This window comes from Phalacrocorax carbo, chromosome 6, assembly GCF_963921805.1.
Source record: "Phalacrocorax carbo chromosome 6, bPhaCar2.1, whole genome shotgun sequence".
In the NCBI taxonomy this organism is placed as follows: domain Eukaryota; kingdom Metazoa; phylum Chordata; class Aves; order Suliformes; family Phalacrocoracidae; genus Phalacrocorax; species Phalacrocorax carbo.
This window is the reverse complement of record NC_087518.1, coordinates 15,206,550-15,222,225: the sequence shown is the minus strand read 5'-3', so window position 1 is coordinate 15,222,225 and position 15,676 is coordinate 15,206,550. Positions and strand designations below refer to the sequence as shown.

Below are 15,676 nucleotides of genomic sequence, written 5' to 3'. Positions count from 1 at the left end.
CCTTAGAGTGCAACTCCTCCACCTCTTCTACCCTGCCTGTCCTTATGAAAGAGCTTGTAACTGTCCACTGCGATCCCCCAGTCATTTGAGTTGTCCCACCATGTTTCAGTTACTCCTATGATGTCATACCCCTCTTCAAATATTATATTACATAAAGTAAGAAATATAGAGATATCAGAAATATATAGGGAATATTCAGGCCTATGTGCTGTCGATTAGGTTGCCAGTGAGAAAGGGAGAGTGTTAGGCTCTGAATCACAGTTCTCAGTCTTGCTTTGAGTTCTAAACTGCGATAGTCTGATAACTTGATACCATAGTTTAATTGGAACATATGTTATTAAATCTAACAATTTTACTTCTTTTTAGGTGATACAGAATTTGAAAATTGTAATACTGACATTTCACATCAAAGTTGCAATTTTTCTGATGACATTAAGAGCCACATTGATCAGCAGACTTCTTGGAAGAACACTGCTGTACAGACAGGTATTCAGCCCTTAAATTTAATTTCTCTGATGTACCTTAGGAAAGACAGGAGAACAGCATATTTGTGAAACTGAGCTATAGGGCCAAATCAATGTCATTCAGAAAGGAATAAAACTAGAAATACTTGGATAAGCACAGGCATGTTGGAATATGACAATATATTTCTATATTCTTCAAAATAAATTACATGTCTGTATATTTGATACTTACCAGTTACAGATTCACCCAGTCTGAAATACAGTGTTGGCTTAGAGTCATGGTCCCAAGCCAGGTAGCACTACATTTATTAAGGCATTTAAACATGTATTTGTAGTAGTCTTCAGTGTGAATGTTCACAGATTTACGTAATGTGGTTTGGTATTGAGCAGGGCTGGGCTTCTAATGACTCCTTGAAAATATTGGCAGGAACATTGTCAGTAATTCTGGAATTAGAAAACTAGACTCATTAGAAAATGAGAGCTTGCATTCAAATTTTTAGAAAAGCTTTCTACAATTCTTGCTAAATACCCAGACAGAATTGTGGGTCTATCTAGAGAGAATATTTTCCATTCTTTATCTTGATTTTGTATTGCACTGTTAAAAACCCTAGAGCAAACTTAGTCTGCATCTATTAATGTTGTAGATGAGGTATGAATGAGAAGATTCAGTGGAAACTTACAGTCACTTTGTGCCTTGTATTTAGGCTCCCTATCACTTGTGAAATGGAAGCTTTATTTTGTTTCTATTTGCTTAAGCAACAGTAAATATTTTTGGTTTTGACAGCACTGGTAGAAATTTTACTGTGAATTTGGAGAGTTTACAAATTAAATAATGTTTTTGTGTATGCCTCTTAGTAAAGAAAGAAGCTGGACTGTTAGTAATTGAAAAATTTAACAAAATATTTCTATTGGAAGACAAGGAATTAGGAAAGTAAGTTATTCCCAGTAGGGCTGTAAATACGACCAAACCATCGGCATGCTGAAAAACTACACAGAAGCTGTGTTTTGCTCTTTGCCATTGCATACCATGACAAAGGTAGAATTCTACATTTTAAAATAATGTAGTTTCTTTTTATACAAATTATTTTGCTTTACAGTGACTTGATTTTTTTCTCCCATCTTCCTTTATAAGTTTGTTTCTACTGGTCCTATCTATCTTCCGCATCAAAAAGAATAAAAAACAATATAGAACTGTACAACCAATTTTTGAATAAAATCAGTGATGGTAAATTTGTCACCGAAATTGGGAATAAACCTCGTAACACCAATGTAGTGTTAAAAGGCAGGCATACTGCGCCGGATGCACAGGGGATCGCTCCTCCTAACATGCACTCCATCAGATCTCTTTGTGCCAGTTAAGTACATGCTTCATATACATATTCATTAACTTTCTGATAAAAGTTATACATAATCATTATATGCAGACGTCATTTGCGCATGCCTGTTGGTGTCTCTGGGTGGTTGTCAGGGGTCTGTGGATGAAGGACTTACTCCTCCTCCCTGTGTCCGCTAGTTAACCCTTGTTTTCGTGCAAACTCAGTTCTGAGATTACGTATGTACTATCCTTGAGGGATGGTCTGTTCTCGTTTAGCGTTTGCTCTGCAGTTCCTTATCTTTATGGCTCTGTACATCTGCTTTTCTTAAGGCCAAATGTCATTGTGACTTTAGGTACTTTGAATCTTGAGGCCTCTCTGATTCCCCTAAAGCAACATGGTTTAGTCATCGTGCAGGCTGTCCTTGTTTCAGCTACCTCATTATCTTGGCTAAATTTTGGCTCCAGGTCCCAGCATTAGTTGAGCTACACTAGATTGTAGTAGTAACTCCCAACCATTTGTACCCTGAATCATTGCTACTTAAAAGTGCGGCTTTAATTTAATCCTTAAAATAGAGGTTTGGACCCTAAGCACTAAGAGTGAGGGTTTGGGACCTAAAAACTAGGCTTTGAGTCTGAAAGGAGGGGTTCTGACAGAAACACATTATCTATTGCATTAATGATTAACTAATAACGAAAATACAGCTTAAAGAATACACTGATTGTCCCCAGACTTAATGTTCAGTTGGATGGTATAGCAGCATCCATGTCTGGTTAACATCATCACCCTGGTTACAGGTTGATATGCATACAAAAGTCAAACAAGTAATTTCAGTAGCTTAGACTTGGAGTTAATTTTTTTTTTTTTTTATTAAAGATGACTTTATTACTTCAGCATACACCGAGTCAGCTGAGGAAAGAACTGTGTGTTGTGGATCACCTGATATTTCCATAGAATATAAAGAAGCCTCTAGCAGCAAAAAATACCAGAAGGAAATGCAGTATGTAGATAAAAATAAAATTTCAGGAAAAGAGAATGGTTACATTTACAGTGATCTGTATGAACAATATGCAAGAAAAGAAAGACAGATTAAGACTTCAGAAAAATACAGCAAAAGACCTGATTGGAACATAAACAAGCCTGGGAAAAGATACATTCCAGCCTCAGAAAGATACCCTAAACAGCTACAAAAACAAAGGGAAGAAAACAAAGTAAGACGACAAATGGAGCTCCTTCAGTTGGTAGAAAGAAATACCCCTGGGAATCTCTGCCCAAGAAAGGGTGGTTATGCAGACAGGTCTCTTTCACCTCATGAAGAAATAAATAGGAAGAATAAGGGACGTCGAGTCAGAAAGGTAACTATTTGGTCTTTAACAACAATGATGTGTATTTTTAAGACTCTTGTTCCGCATGGTTTTGCCTGATGGGAATTCAGTTCTGTAAGTCAAGCGTTGAGAATTTTCCTATTACTACCCTTTGTGTACAGAATGGTATTGTTTCGTTCTTCGTGATCAGAACAACATATTTAGATTTTGTGGCTTAGCTTTTACGGTTATTTCAGTCTTCCAAATTATCATCGATTCATTATGTAAACAGGAAGCTTGACTGAAAGCAGTGTGCAGGATAGAGTGACGTCACTGACTTGGTCTTTTTTGGTCCAGTCATTATGTTGTGGTGATGGTTGAGGTATACGAGTACCTGTTCAAGAAAACAATTTTTATTTCTGCAAAGAATGTGGATTACTGAGGATGTACTCTGTGGTCATAAAAACGCATCATTTTTAGCGGAGTCATTTCTTCTCCATTTGCAGTAAGCATGTATCGGTACTGCTTGTGGCTGGGGAAAAAAAATTCAATTTTCATTTAAAGCAAATACTATCTAATATATTCACGCCTTCCCTCCGCCTTGTCTCTCTCACTTGCTTGCCCTCTGTATGTATATACATGTATATGGATAGACACTTCACTTTCTCACACCTTCCAATAGAAAAACTCTGGTATAGAAGAGGTGGCCACTTCAGTTCTGTTTAGCCAGTTATTTACTTTGGCTACGTACACATATTTTAGAAGCTGTGGGTCTTAAAAAAAGTATGTGAAAATACATAACTCTTCACATAGGTATCTTTAAAGATTTATTCATTTGTTAAACTGAGTTTTTTGGTTTATTTGAGGTTAATGGTAAATCTAAAAGTTTTGTGCTTAAATTATTGAAAGCTGAAAGTTCAAGAATTTTGTACCTGAGAAGTGGGGTAATGAATTTTAAGCAGATTATTAAGGCAAGTAATCATTGTCTGATACCAGAGGAAGCATGGGATGTGTTAATATTTTTCATTTAAATGGAAAACTTCTACTGACTGTATCTGGAAACACAACCTTTCCTTTAATAATCATTATCTTGGGCTGAATCTTTCAGATTTATAAATGCAGCTTTCCACGGTCACTGGAAAATACATACAATGTTTTTGATAGTACTTAGAGCTGCCAAAGACATAGAAAACCTCCTGTAATTTGTTTAATTAATTTCATAGACTCTAAAAGTCTCTTTAATGCAAGTCTTTGATAAATACCTTTCTCCTGAACCCAGGTCAAACAGTTGTTTTGGAATTTCAGAACAAACTTATTCAAAAGTGAAAGCTTTTATATTAAAACACGTGGATCTTTTTGTTTTACTTTGACTTTCTTGGTTTTCTCCTAGGAAGAACAGTTACAGAAAAATCATCTGAATGAAGAAAGGTATGTCAGTACTCTGCATTAATGAAATGTATAAAAACATTAATATGCTTTTCTTTCCTGATTTTTACTTTTTAAAAAAGAATGTAGATGCATCTAATTGTCTACTATTAAAAATACACAAGACCAGACAAACTGCAGGTACAAAAGCAGAGTAAATGAGAAAAAGTCCTATCCTCTGAGGTTTCTTTGTTTCTGCTATTTGAGAAGATTATCCACATTACTTAAGTATTGTTTGGGTTTTTTTTAACTGAAGTTGTTTCATACAGGTCTGAATCGCCACCTGTTCCATCAGTTAAGAACAGATTACACCAAGTACAACAAAAACATATACAAGCATCTAATTTCCTGGTGCATAACAACAGTAGAAGAGAGAAAAATATCAAGACAGATACACAGCAGAGGAGCTCCCCTTCTCCTGTTACAGAAGCTGGAAGACCTCCCTCTCCACAATTTATTCCGTATGTTCGAACAAATGAAGTATATTATCTTGATCCAGATGCACCAGTGACTAGACCTTCAACACATGACCCACAGTATCGACAGTTTAATGGTACTGAAATGTATTGTGAACTGATTCATGTAGAAGAGAAGAAATATTACAGTGATTTAGTTCAAAGTGCTACAGTTTATTAAATTTGGTATTTGTTTTTACTGAATTTTGCAGCAACCCATGTGTGTCACAGCACTGTACAGAAAGCCTGTGCAGCCAAATGATAGTCTGTATTAAAAAACACACACACGCAAAAAGATTTAAAAAAATTTAAAAAGCAACAAAATTTCTTATTCTTTTATCTGTCTTATGTCTGTTTACCTTTAATGAAGTATGATTGCACTTCTCTGGTATTATTGTATATAGATTTGGGTTTGGGATTCTAAGTGTTGTTGGCCTTAATAGTGATTGTAATCTAACAGCAAGTAATACCTGATTTTCACAAGCTGTGAAAATCTGCTTCAAAATTAAAACAATTCATAGAGAGTATTGTTAACTGATTTTATATACTTTTACTTTTAGATTCTTACCAAACGCCACGACAGATTTTTAGCTCTGATCATGTTAGAGATCCTCTTCTAAATCCTGATGTAGTTAAAATCAGAGAGAGACAACAAGCAATTCTCAAAGGATTGTCAGAATTACGCCAGGTAAGCAAAAATTTATTAGATAAACAGGTATGTATATATGTTCTAAAGTCAAAATGAACATTGCAAACTATTTCATAGTTATACGTGTTAGTCTTTAATTAATTTTTCCATCATATATGATAAGTTTTGGGCCCTGTCCTCTACTTTTGTTCCCTCTTAACTAATTTTGCTTTTCATGTGTTACTTCTGCCTTAAAGAAAACTTGCAACCAAGAGGAATGGTTTTATTTAGTCTCCAGGTTTTGATAGTTAGGGTTGCTTGTAGTAAGAATGTTTCAATTTCAAGGGGAGAAAGAAAAGTATTTTAACAAAACACTAGAACCTTTGTTCATAAAATTTCACACCTGCATTTCATGTGTAAGCCTCTTATGACAGAGCAGTGTGGTTGGTGCAGAGGAGTTAGGGGGGTGGTAGTCATGTGTCAGTCTTAGAAAAATACTGCAATTCACAAATTTTAAATGTGAACACTTGCAAAATCCTTCCAAGTTACCTATGTGGGGTTTTTTTGTTAGCATGTAAAGTAAAATTCAGGATTTGTCAATTGTCCTGATTTAGTGTGTGAATATAAAATGAAGTTTAGCTTAATACTACACACACAAGAGCTCCTGAGCCAAAAGGCTTGTAGGTTTGTATATATTGTTCTATTTGTAGTAAGTTACTGGTAATGATTAGATCTTCAGCATTGCCAGAAGGGTTTTGAATATGGTGGGACTGTCTTTAAGGATCCATGGTGCAGTAAATTAAAGAAGCGCGAAGATAATAGCTGGTAGCTGTGAAGTTACGTATTTTCCTGATGGGAGTAAGAACACCAGGACAAAAACTGTCAGACATCTAGTTATTAAAACATGAGTGAATTGGATACTCTACCTTTTGGCAACAAGGTGTGGCCCATAGAAGGTTCAAACTGCAGGTCTGGACAATCACACAAAGAATTTCCTTTGATGCTTCTGAATGGCCTGACAGGACTGCAAGACAAAAAAAAATAAATAAATTTACTTTTAGGTTTGCATTTCGTTCTTGAAGAACAGTAAAGATGAATATGTATGGGTATCTTCCCTTGTTTCTGAATGGCTCCATACTAAAAGGACTTTATTGCTAGCAGCGCTATTTATTTTTCTTTGCCTTAAGGGAGGAAAATTGCATAAATCATCAAAATAAAGGAGAGAAAAATCTGACAGACTGAAGTACAACAAAACTACCAGTAGTTAACACTATTGATTACCTGCTGAGCTTTAGAAAGACAGAAGTTCTGCCATGGATGTGTCGTGCTTCAGTAGTAGGTAAATTCCTTGTGCAAATGAAGGGTTGTGGCGCTCCCCAAGTTATTAAGAAAAGTTGCGACCCAAGGACACTGAAAGGTTACCAGTTCCTAATGGTTTCCAAATAAGTTTGACCAGATCTGGTCTTCCCCAATGCTCATTATGTTTTTGTTAAATATCCTCAACTGTGAAGTATTTTATATTCAGGCTTCATTTGGCACCAGTATTTTGGTTAAGAATGAAGCAAACTTCAAAGCACAGTTTGATCCTTGTTCTTGCTGAGGTGAACAGAAGCCGTGGATATTTAAAGAGTTTTAAGGTGATAATATCCATGTTGGCAAACTTAGGAGACTGGAGCTGAGGGACATTTTTGATAAATAGTATATCATCACATCTTAACAGTGGCTAAAACTAATGTTAAGGTTCAGTGGACATTGGCTCTGGAAGAGCGTTAGAACACGTAGAGTTCATTTTTAAAAATCCTCCCAGCTGCAGAATGCATTTAGGACATTAATTGCTGAACTTAACTTAGGTGTATCTTGTAAACCTAAGTATTGTATACTCCTACAGGTGACATCTGGTCTGCAGCAGTTATTTCACTGGGAAAGGAAAAGTAATGCAGTATTTTGTATGAAATACAATTTAGACAAAGAGCAGAGTTTACTTTTCTATTTCAGAAGCTAATGTAGTCTTGGTTTTTAAAATTATGTATTCACAGCATACTTGGCCATTCTTTAGCCTTCTTTTGTCTGGGAGAATTCACAGCATATTTCACCAGTCTTTAGTCTTTGAAATACACACCCAGCTGGAGTGATGGATAAATAGGCTGTTCTGTGAACAGTCTAGCTGAACTGGCTGACCCATGGAGTGAACCCATGCAGTGAAACCAGAGGGCAGATGAGGGCCCCCTTCTGCCAAAGGAAGGGTGATTCTGTCATGGCATTTGTTACCAGACAGAAGGTCTCTGCCTGTATTTCAGGTGACAGCAGTTAATAGAAACTATCAACAGACTTTTAGTTTCCTCCCTAAAATCGAAAGAGTCAGTGGAGTAAGCCCAGGTTTATTAATTCAGCAAAGTGAATTAAGTATTTGGCCCTTCTTTTGCACAAAGTTTAAGAAAAAGGACAAACCCCCGTGCTCCAGTCCATGGGTACCAGAGCATCTTATTGTCACTAAGGCAATAAACCCACTTACCACCAGGGCATAGCCTGCAATGGCTAAGTGAGCTTGCCAGCCAGAGCCAGGATGGCCAAGGACATGCAAAGACAGACCCCACTACTTGTCCCTCGTGTAGGTATTGCACAGCCCTTTGTGCTTGGCCCTTTGCTCGACCTTTGCAAACCACATGATAGACTTTGTTCCAGTTTTCAGTGTTACTTGTTTCTCACCTCAGCTCCAGGTTGATTTAAGGCACTTTATTGCATGACTGTTTTGTAACATGCTACTAAATGCAAAAAGCATTCTATAATAAAAGAAGTAATTATTGACAAAGGGACTGCCCAAGGCACTGACCCATTAATAGAAATAGCAGATAGTGTTGGTTAGTTAAAAAGCAATTCATCAAATGCTTGAAAGTAGGCAGCTGCTGCTTTTGGAGTGATGCAGTGTGAGGTGTAACAGGCAGCTTTGCTAACTGATGCCAGTTCTGCATGACCTCTCTCCCCTTCTGTGCCACCAGGAATCTCATAACTAAATTGTTGTAGTACCCGCAGGCTTGTGTTAGGTCTCTACTGTGCTGTGCCAGCAGCCTATAACCCTCACCTTTGAGAAAGGGCTCGTAACGCTGAGGAAAAAGTACCAGTGTAACCTTTTTTCCCTCTTTTATTTATTTTGTAAACAAACTTCCTCGGTACCAAATTCCTTCTGACAAGTCTAAAATGGGTAGAGACCGAGGGGCCAGATGTAGCAATACATATGCTCCTATTAATTACAGTAAAAAGACTTATTTCATATTTATGAATGTACCTGACACAGTGATAACATTTATTAGTTATCACACTTCCAAGGATGCACTTCCAAGAGTTCTGTTACGGGTTTTCACCATTGTCTAGGACTTACCAGAGCCATTAACAAAGCAGGAATCTTTTACCTTTTGAGAGAAAATATGCATATCCTAAAGCATCTGCCACTGTTCTAGTTCAAATGGTAACGCTGGCCTTCCGCTTAGCGCATAATTTACATCAGGACTAGAAGCTGGTACCCATCAAGGTTTGGGGTTCAGCTTCACACGAGAAAACACTAGAAGACCACAAATGTAACGACAGTGCAGAGGAGTGAGCAAGTTACAGTTAATACAATGGAGACGTCTTTCTTGCTCTGCAGAGTCATCCCTGGAAACTGGACAGGCTTCCATTTCAGTCATGCTTCAAGGCCTCTGCAGAAAATAGGGAATCCTGCGCTCCCTCTCCACTGAATGTATTATATTGTGCTGCTTTTTAAAAAAAACTGTGTGTTTTAAAAGCATTGAGCCTTAACAAGCAAATGGTTCTAAAATATGAAGCAGTGACACTTCACTAGTTCAAGCTGCACGAGGAAGATGCCACATTCACATTTATATTGTGTTTATCTCAGGGCCTCCTGCAGAAGCAGAAGGAGTTGGAGTCTGTGCTGATTCCCGCTATAGCTCAAGAAGAGAACTTTTTTTCACCATTTTGAAAGGTACATATGAATGTTCTGAATACTTAAAATGTATAGGCACAGCACTTTGCTACTGTAATTATGAACCACCTCTCTTTAAATGAACTATTTAAATTATGTGAGCTTTGATAGAGTACAGGGTCATGTTGCTTATGATATTGAAGATACATTAAACTAATGATGGTGCGCTGGCTGTTCAAAATGGTCTTCATGCTGCCTGAAGACCTATGTCCATTTAATATAAATCACCAAAACACTGTATGAAAATGTTACATGGGTTTTTGTGGAAACCAGCATATGTATTTTGATAAATAAAAAGATTAAGATGTATTCTGAGTGGCTTGGGTAGACTTTGTTGGTATTTTTAACTGTGTGAAACTGCTTGTACTTAACTCTTCGGACAGCTTTTAGGCTTAGACAGTGGCTATTAACTTAAGTAATTCCAGATTTTTAGACCACAGAAGTGCTGACTACAAACTCTCAGTTAAAACAGGACAGCAGCATTTAACATAGTGGGCTGGGCCCAAGGCAGTAGAATTCAGTTTAAGGACATTTTCTTATGAACAAGGTCTGAACAGATCAGGATTTGATGCATCGAGTCAGAATTAAATGTTTACATCAATTTGCTTTTTGTTTTACGAAGGTAGGACAATCTGGGATAAAACTGTTTCTCTTCTAGCTCTCTGCAGAAGATGCATAACCTGACTTCACAGTAGTTGTTCTGTGCTATCACGTGATAAACACCAGAACCTCAAACAGAGATTCCTCCCAGCAGCAACTGTTCTTAGCCGTAACCTGAGGTATCTTACAGCAGTAGCAAAGGACTAAAGGTGCACTTGTCCATTGGTATGGCAGAGCCTGCAGTCGGTGAGAATCTGCCCTTGAAGGTGTAGGTGGCAGAACAATTCTTCACAAAGTCCATGAAGGTTTATTGATACAAGGGAGTTCTTTGGAAAAAAAAAAAAAAAAAAAGATTTGCCATGTTTGGGGGTAGGGACGAGGGTAATAACTGCTACACTAGCCTAGCACAGGTTTGTTCTCAAGACTTTTTTGCTTAAATTAACTGTTAATAGAAGGGAAGACATTTGACTTCATGGAGGTCTAGAGGTTTTGTTTGTTAAAAGCTGCCTTTTTTTTAACCAATAATACTTGTCGCAGTTAATTTTGTGAGTTTGGGGTCACAGTTTCAAACACTGTCACCTGGTACTAAACCACACGCCCTACATAAGAGCATTAACAATGTAATTACAAAACAGGAAAAAACCCAAACATACAACTTCAGACAACCTAAAGACAAGAGCAGTAAACCTATGCATCAAGAGCATCAGTGTGTGGAAAACGAGCACTGTAGTAGCAAGGGTAGTCTTGAGCCTCCACAGCTATTTACAGGCAGCTGCTGTCTGCCAGAAGCGCAGATCAAAAGATGACGTACAAAATTCACCAATTAAGATATAATAACTGGGGAAAAAATAAGTTTATAACTCGGCAGATGTGAAATTAAGGACAAGATTAAGAAACAGATAAGACACTGTACTTATGACAACACTAGTTAAAAAAACAAAGCATCAGTAAGCATTATGGGGAAGTGGGAGAGGACTGCCCATTCTCTAATGCCAACTGAACTACCAGTCATTAAAAGCAGGTTTTGTCCTTCTCTCATTACTGTGATGACAATGGCACGATACAAGTTGCAAGCTCACTCTGACGGTGCTGTAGTAAGCGCGGAGTACCAGTTAGATGCAAAGATAATTGCTATTCATGAAAGAAAGTTTGGGAATGTTTCTCACATACTTGGAAAACAATACAAAAACCACAGACAATGCCATGTGTTAGCAAGTCCCTTGTGCATTAAGAGTTTATTTTGTCTTTGTAATGGAACTGCACCATTAGTTACTCTAATTGAGGTATTTAGCCAAAATCCAGTATATAGTCATTAAAATAACTACACTGCCTTAGAGCTATGTAAAAACATTTGTACAAAATTTGTTTCAAATGTCAAATAAATACATAAGTTTTGATATTTATGTAAAGGAAAGTTATTTGGATACTCTTACAGTTAAAAAAAAAAGTCGCTGTTTCACACATTTTAAGCAAACATTCAGTTTTACATTAAAACAGACCTCAAACTGAAGCCCAGGTACAGGTCAAATACAAATGTAGAAACTTAAAAGTGCCAACAAACAAGATAATTCAAGTACAGTAAACGTTAAAAAATATATATTTATTTCAATTTTCAGATGCTTCCAACACGTACAGGCCAGCAGGATTTAAATAAGACAAGAAAACATTTGAGATCAAGGACAAGAAACATTTTGTTCCAGAATAAAATAGAAATTGTTAATCCACCATTTTAGAAACAGAAAAGTCCACAGCAACTTATAAAAAGAGAGTCAGGAGTTTAGTTCTGTTTTGAATATGGCCCGGAAGAATCACCATTGATATCCCAACCACTGGGCAATGGTGACTTTTCTGTATCCATGCTCTGACTGTAAGCAGATAGAAAATAATTGCCCCCTTCTTGGTTTTGACTTGCAGAAGAAATAGAGTATGTTGTTCCTAGAAAAGTCTGATGAGTGAGTACATTAAAGTGACTGAACTGATGGGACATGTTTAATTGTCTGCTATAAACTTGGAAGTTATTGAAAGGAGTTTGTTCAACCGAGTTGTGTTTTTCCCCTTCAGCAGAGCATGTTGTAGAAACTGGAGTAATTGGTTGTATCTCTTTCAAGTCACTTTTGGAAGTCTTTTCCATCGAGCCAATTTGCGCTTTGGGAGATAACTCTGTAACTGATAAGCAGCTTTCTTTTGCATCTACTCCATGTGAGCCCTTGGCCTCTGTCTGCAAAGCTTCCAAATGAGCATCAGAGGCATCATTGCAGATTTCTATTTGTGATGTTTCATCCCCTGAATCCAGAGACATGTCCTCCTCATCCTTTTCATCGTTTTCTACAAGAACTACATCAAAAAAAAGAGAAAGTCCTATTCTATTGAAATACAAACTTTTGTTAGAGAAGCTATACACTACTCACACAGTGTTACGCTTCAGGTCTGTAAGTCCAATATCAGTTAAGTCTTGGTCTTCTGCCACTCTTGTTCACTTAATCAACATACACACTTAACCCTCTGTGTGAGTGTCCAGTTATTCCGATGCTAAAAGCTTCTGCGCATCGTGTTCATGTTTAGTGTTGGGAAATCCCAACTCCCAGCTCCAAAGGGGTTAATGTCAAAACAGCATCTAAAGTTACACAGTAGGTGAGTATTTGATCAGACAATTAAAGCAGTACAATTACTGACATCTCAGTCCTTCAGTTACGCTTTCTAAAAGCTACCATTACATTTATCCTTCTCCTGAGAACAGACAGTTACACCACTATGGCATACATCTAACTTTCCTGACTACCACATCAGCCTATAATGCTCTAGTTAAGGTCTCCTTGGGCACTCCATCCCAGCTGCTTTTCCCCCATCATTTAAAAATAGAAGAGTAGCTTGAGAGTTGGGTTTTCCTTGCTGTCTGCAGTGGTCATTTACAAGAGCAAAGGTACACTATTTCAAGGGCCTCCACCCGACACATCAAATTAGCTAAAGAAAGCATAAGCGCGTTTCATATTACCTGATTGTCTTTTGTGAGCGTCAGCAGGAGGAAGGCTGTTTTCTTCAGTAACTGAGTTGTGATACCCAACAAGGTTTTTAAAATTTTGCATAAAGTCATCAACAGTAGCAACCACTATTCCATTATCAACGTAATTTGAAAGTGTTCTGAGATTCTTTTCTAAATACATACAAGGAGATTTTGGATTAATTAGCGCCTATTATCAAAAGAGGAAGAGAAGCATTCACACATTTTCTTCTTACCTGTTAAGAAGACAACGTGTCGCTGCTGTATGTTTTGAGCCTGAAGCCTAATGAGACAGTCTAACTCGGGAGCATTTCGAGTTTGAGAATCACAATTGTGGTAAGACAGAATCTCAACCAAATGCTTCTTCTGAAAGGTATTCAGAAGGGTCAGCAGGCTCAGGGCATTAGCGTTCATTCTGTAATAGAGGACAAAGCACACTATTAGAAAGATAATATTTAGACCGACCGTAAATCAAGTAAGTCAAACGACAAACAAAACAGCAAGTTCTACTTAATTGGGTTTTGGAGAGCATAATTAAAGCTGAAGCTTTTTAACAACTGGGATTTGAAGAATGCTACTTACCTCCCCAGCTCTTTAAGTTTTTTTTGTATTTTGCAGTGGACTTTCCACTGCCATTTCCCATCTGGGGTATTGAGATCCTCCAGAAACTTTAAGAACTGTTTTAGTTTATCTGTTTTGGAGATATTGAATAGAAGTTAAATTTTGTGGTATGCAAACTGAAATTAGTCCTTCAGTGTATACATAAAGCTTCTTTCCATTTTCATTAAAGTGTAGTTACACAACTATGAACATCAGCCTAGTACTTTAGGTTTTCTTCCTAGCAGATTAGCCAACAATATTCCAAAACCAAACATCTCTTGTGTAGGTCAGATACCCAGCAGTGGTATTCAGTCACATGCGGTCTGCCTTGCTAGAATATCTATTTTAAAAACTGGTAGCTTCGTTAACGATTCGATCTCAAAGAAAAAGTGAAAAAATTACAGTTTTTCAATATTTTTCCCTAGCATATTTGTAGATTGAGTGGTAAAGAGTAAAAGATGCCATATACCTAACTACGCAATCTAACACAAACTTAGAAAGACAAGATCTCCAAGTTCACGTTTCCCAGAAACATGGTCTCCAAAAAGGCCAGAGGTAAAGAAAGAGACTGAATTAGCTGAAGGTCTCAAAGAAAACTCGCAAAAATTACAAGACCTGAGAATTGGAAGACTTGATTCTTCACTGCAATGAATATGGCATCTCTCTCACATATGAAAGCATTAGGCTTTTTTTGTCTGTTTTAAAGCTTCAGAAAGCATCACACTTACCTGTAGTGATGGACTCTGGATTAAGGACAGATTCATCTGACACAACAAAACCACCAGACACAAATAATTCATTGTAAGTGTGATTTTTCACATCATCCAAACTATCGACACCCGCAAAGCTGACACAAGAAAGCCTCTTCAAAGTTACTAAGCCAGGTATCTGTTTAAAAATGTTATTAATCAGATATGTATACCAAAGATCATTAAAAAAAGCCTACAGAACTTCCCCACTTAATACCAGATATCAAACTTCAAAACACATTTTCAAAGAATTATTTTTTCTCTTGCGTTGGGAGGTGCTCTCTCAAAAACATTACAGGAGTAGGCAACAGAGGTTAAGCACTTAAAGTAATTTTACTTCCTGTCCAGCACAGGTTCATCAACCACAGCTGTCAGGAATACTTCTGGTAACCTCAGCTGCCTTCACTTGCCCTTGGAGCATCACCGAACCAGGAGCAGAACTACTCAAGGCCTCTCTACAACACTGCAACTATTAATGATAAATCTGCATTAGTGTGTATGTGGAGGTGGTAGAAGTTAGGGGTATATGATGGAACAAGACAAAGTATTTGCCACCACCATTTTTGCTTCTTCAAATAGCAGCTAAATGCAGGACACCATTTAAAATGCTATGTTGATATGAGAACGCAGCCTGGCTCAAAACAAGGTTGTCTCACTATGTTTTAACAGTAGCTTTCTATAGTACACATTTACATATATGAAATACCTTATGGATGAGGTTGGCGATGTCTTCATTTTGAATAATTATCAACAGTTTATCTAAAGCAGCTCTTCTGATAAGGAACTGTTCTGGATGGCACTCTGTATTACCTAACTTTGTAAGATATTCCTAACACCACAGAAAGAGAAGATGGTGAAAAAAAAAAAAAAAAAAAGAATAGGTAGTTCAAGCAAAACTCCCCACACAATGACCATGTTAAGTAAGTTTTCCTCTCAAACGAATCTCAGAGGGACTGGTTTCCTTGTCTTTCCAATATATTAATGGGAATAACATAGCAACACAGAAATCGGCCGTTTCAGCAAGTCAATCATTCTTACAGAACGGTGCATAAATGGCCAACAGACGGTCCATCAGAACTGCATGCATTTCCAAGTACAGCCAGAAGTTTTTATTATTTCACTTTCAACTTTCATCCTCGCCATTTAAATGCAGAAGAACAGTAA

General features: G+C 37.3%; 2 protein-coding genes across 11 annotated transcripts in view; one reads left to right on the top strand and one right to left on the bottom strand.

Annotated features, from left to right (window-relative positions):
* CCDC66 (coiled-coil domain containing 66) overlaps nucleotides 1-11,562 on the top strand; it is a 30,118-nt gene extending 18,556 nt beyond the window's left edge. For 3 of the 5 annotated variants that reach the window (XM_064453877.1, XM_064453873.1, XM_064453876.1), the window contains 6 exons: nucleotides 367-486; nucleotides 2,654-3,132; nucleotides 4,472-4,509; nucleotides 4,776-5,059; nucleotides 5,522-5,649; nucleotides 9,479-9,874. In XM_064453877.1, coding sequence (XP_064309947.1) covers nucleotides 367-486; nucleotides 2,654-3,132; nucleotides 4,472-4,509; nucleotides 4,776-5,059; nucleotides 5,522-5,649; nucleotides 9,479-9,562 — 1,133 coding nt within the window. In that variant the 3' untranslated portion in view covers nucleotides 9,563-9,874. The other 2 variants (XM_064453874.1, XM_064453875.1) reach the window with 2 other exon arrangements.
* Nucleotides 11,372-15,676, bottom strand: part of TASOR (transcription activation suppressor) — a 30,475-nt gene continuing 26,170 nt past the window's right edge. For 4 of the 6 annotated variants that reach the window (XM_064453866.1, XM_064453867.1, XM_064453868.1 and 1 more), the window contains 6 exons: nucleotides 15,219-15,341; nucleotides 14,492-14,651; nucleotides 13,746-13,854; nucleotides 13,400-13,578; nucleotides 13,158-13,316; nucleotides 11,372-12,499 (listed from right to left, as the gene is read on the bottom strand). In XM_064453866.1, the coding sequence (XP_064309936.1) occupies nucleotides 11,943-12,499; nucleotides 13,158-13,316; nucleotides 13,400-13,578; nucleotides 13,746-13,854; nucleotides 14,492-14,651; nucleotides 15,219-15,341 (1,287 nt within the window). In that variant the 3' untranslated portion in view covers nucleotides 11,372-11,942. Of the gene's footprint in view, nucleotides 12,780-13,157; nucleotides 13,317-13,399; nucleotides 13,579-13,745; nucleotides 13,855-14,491; nucleotides 14,652-15,218; nucleotides 15,342-15,676 lie in introns of all 6 variants that reach the window. The other 2 variants (XM_064453869.1, XM_064453870.1) reach the window with 1 other exon arrangement.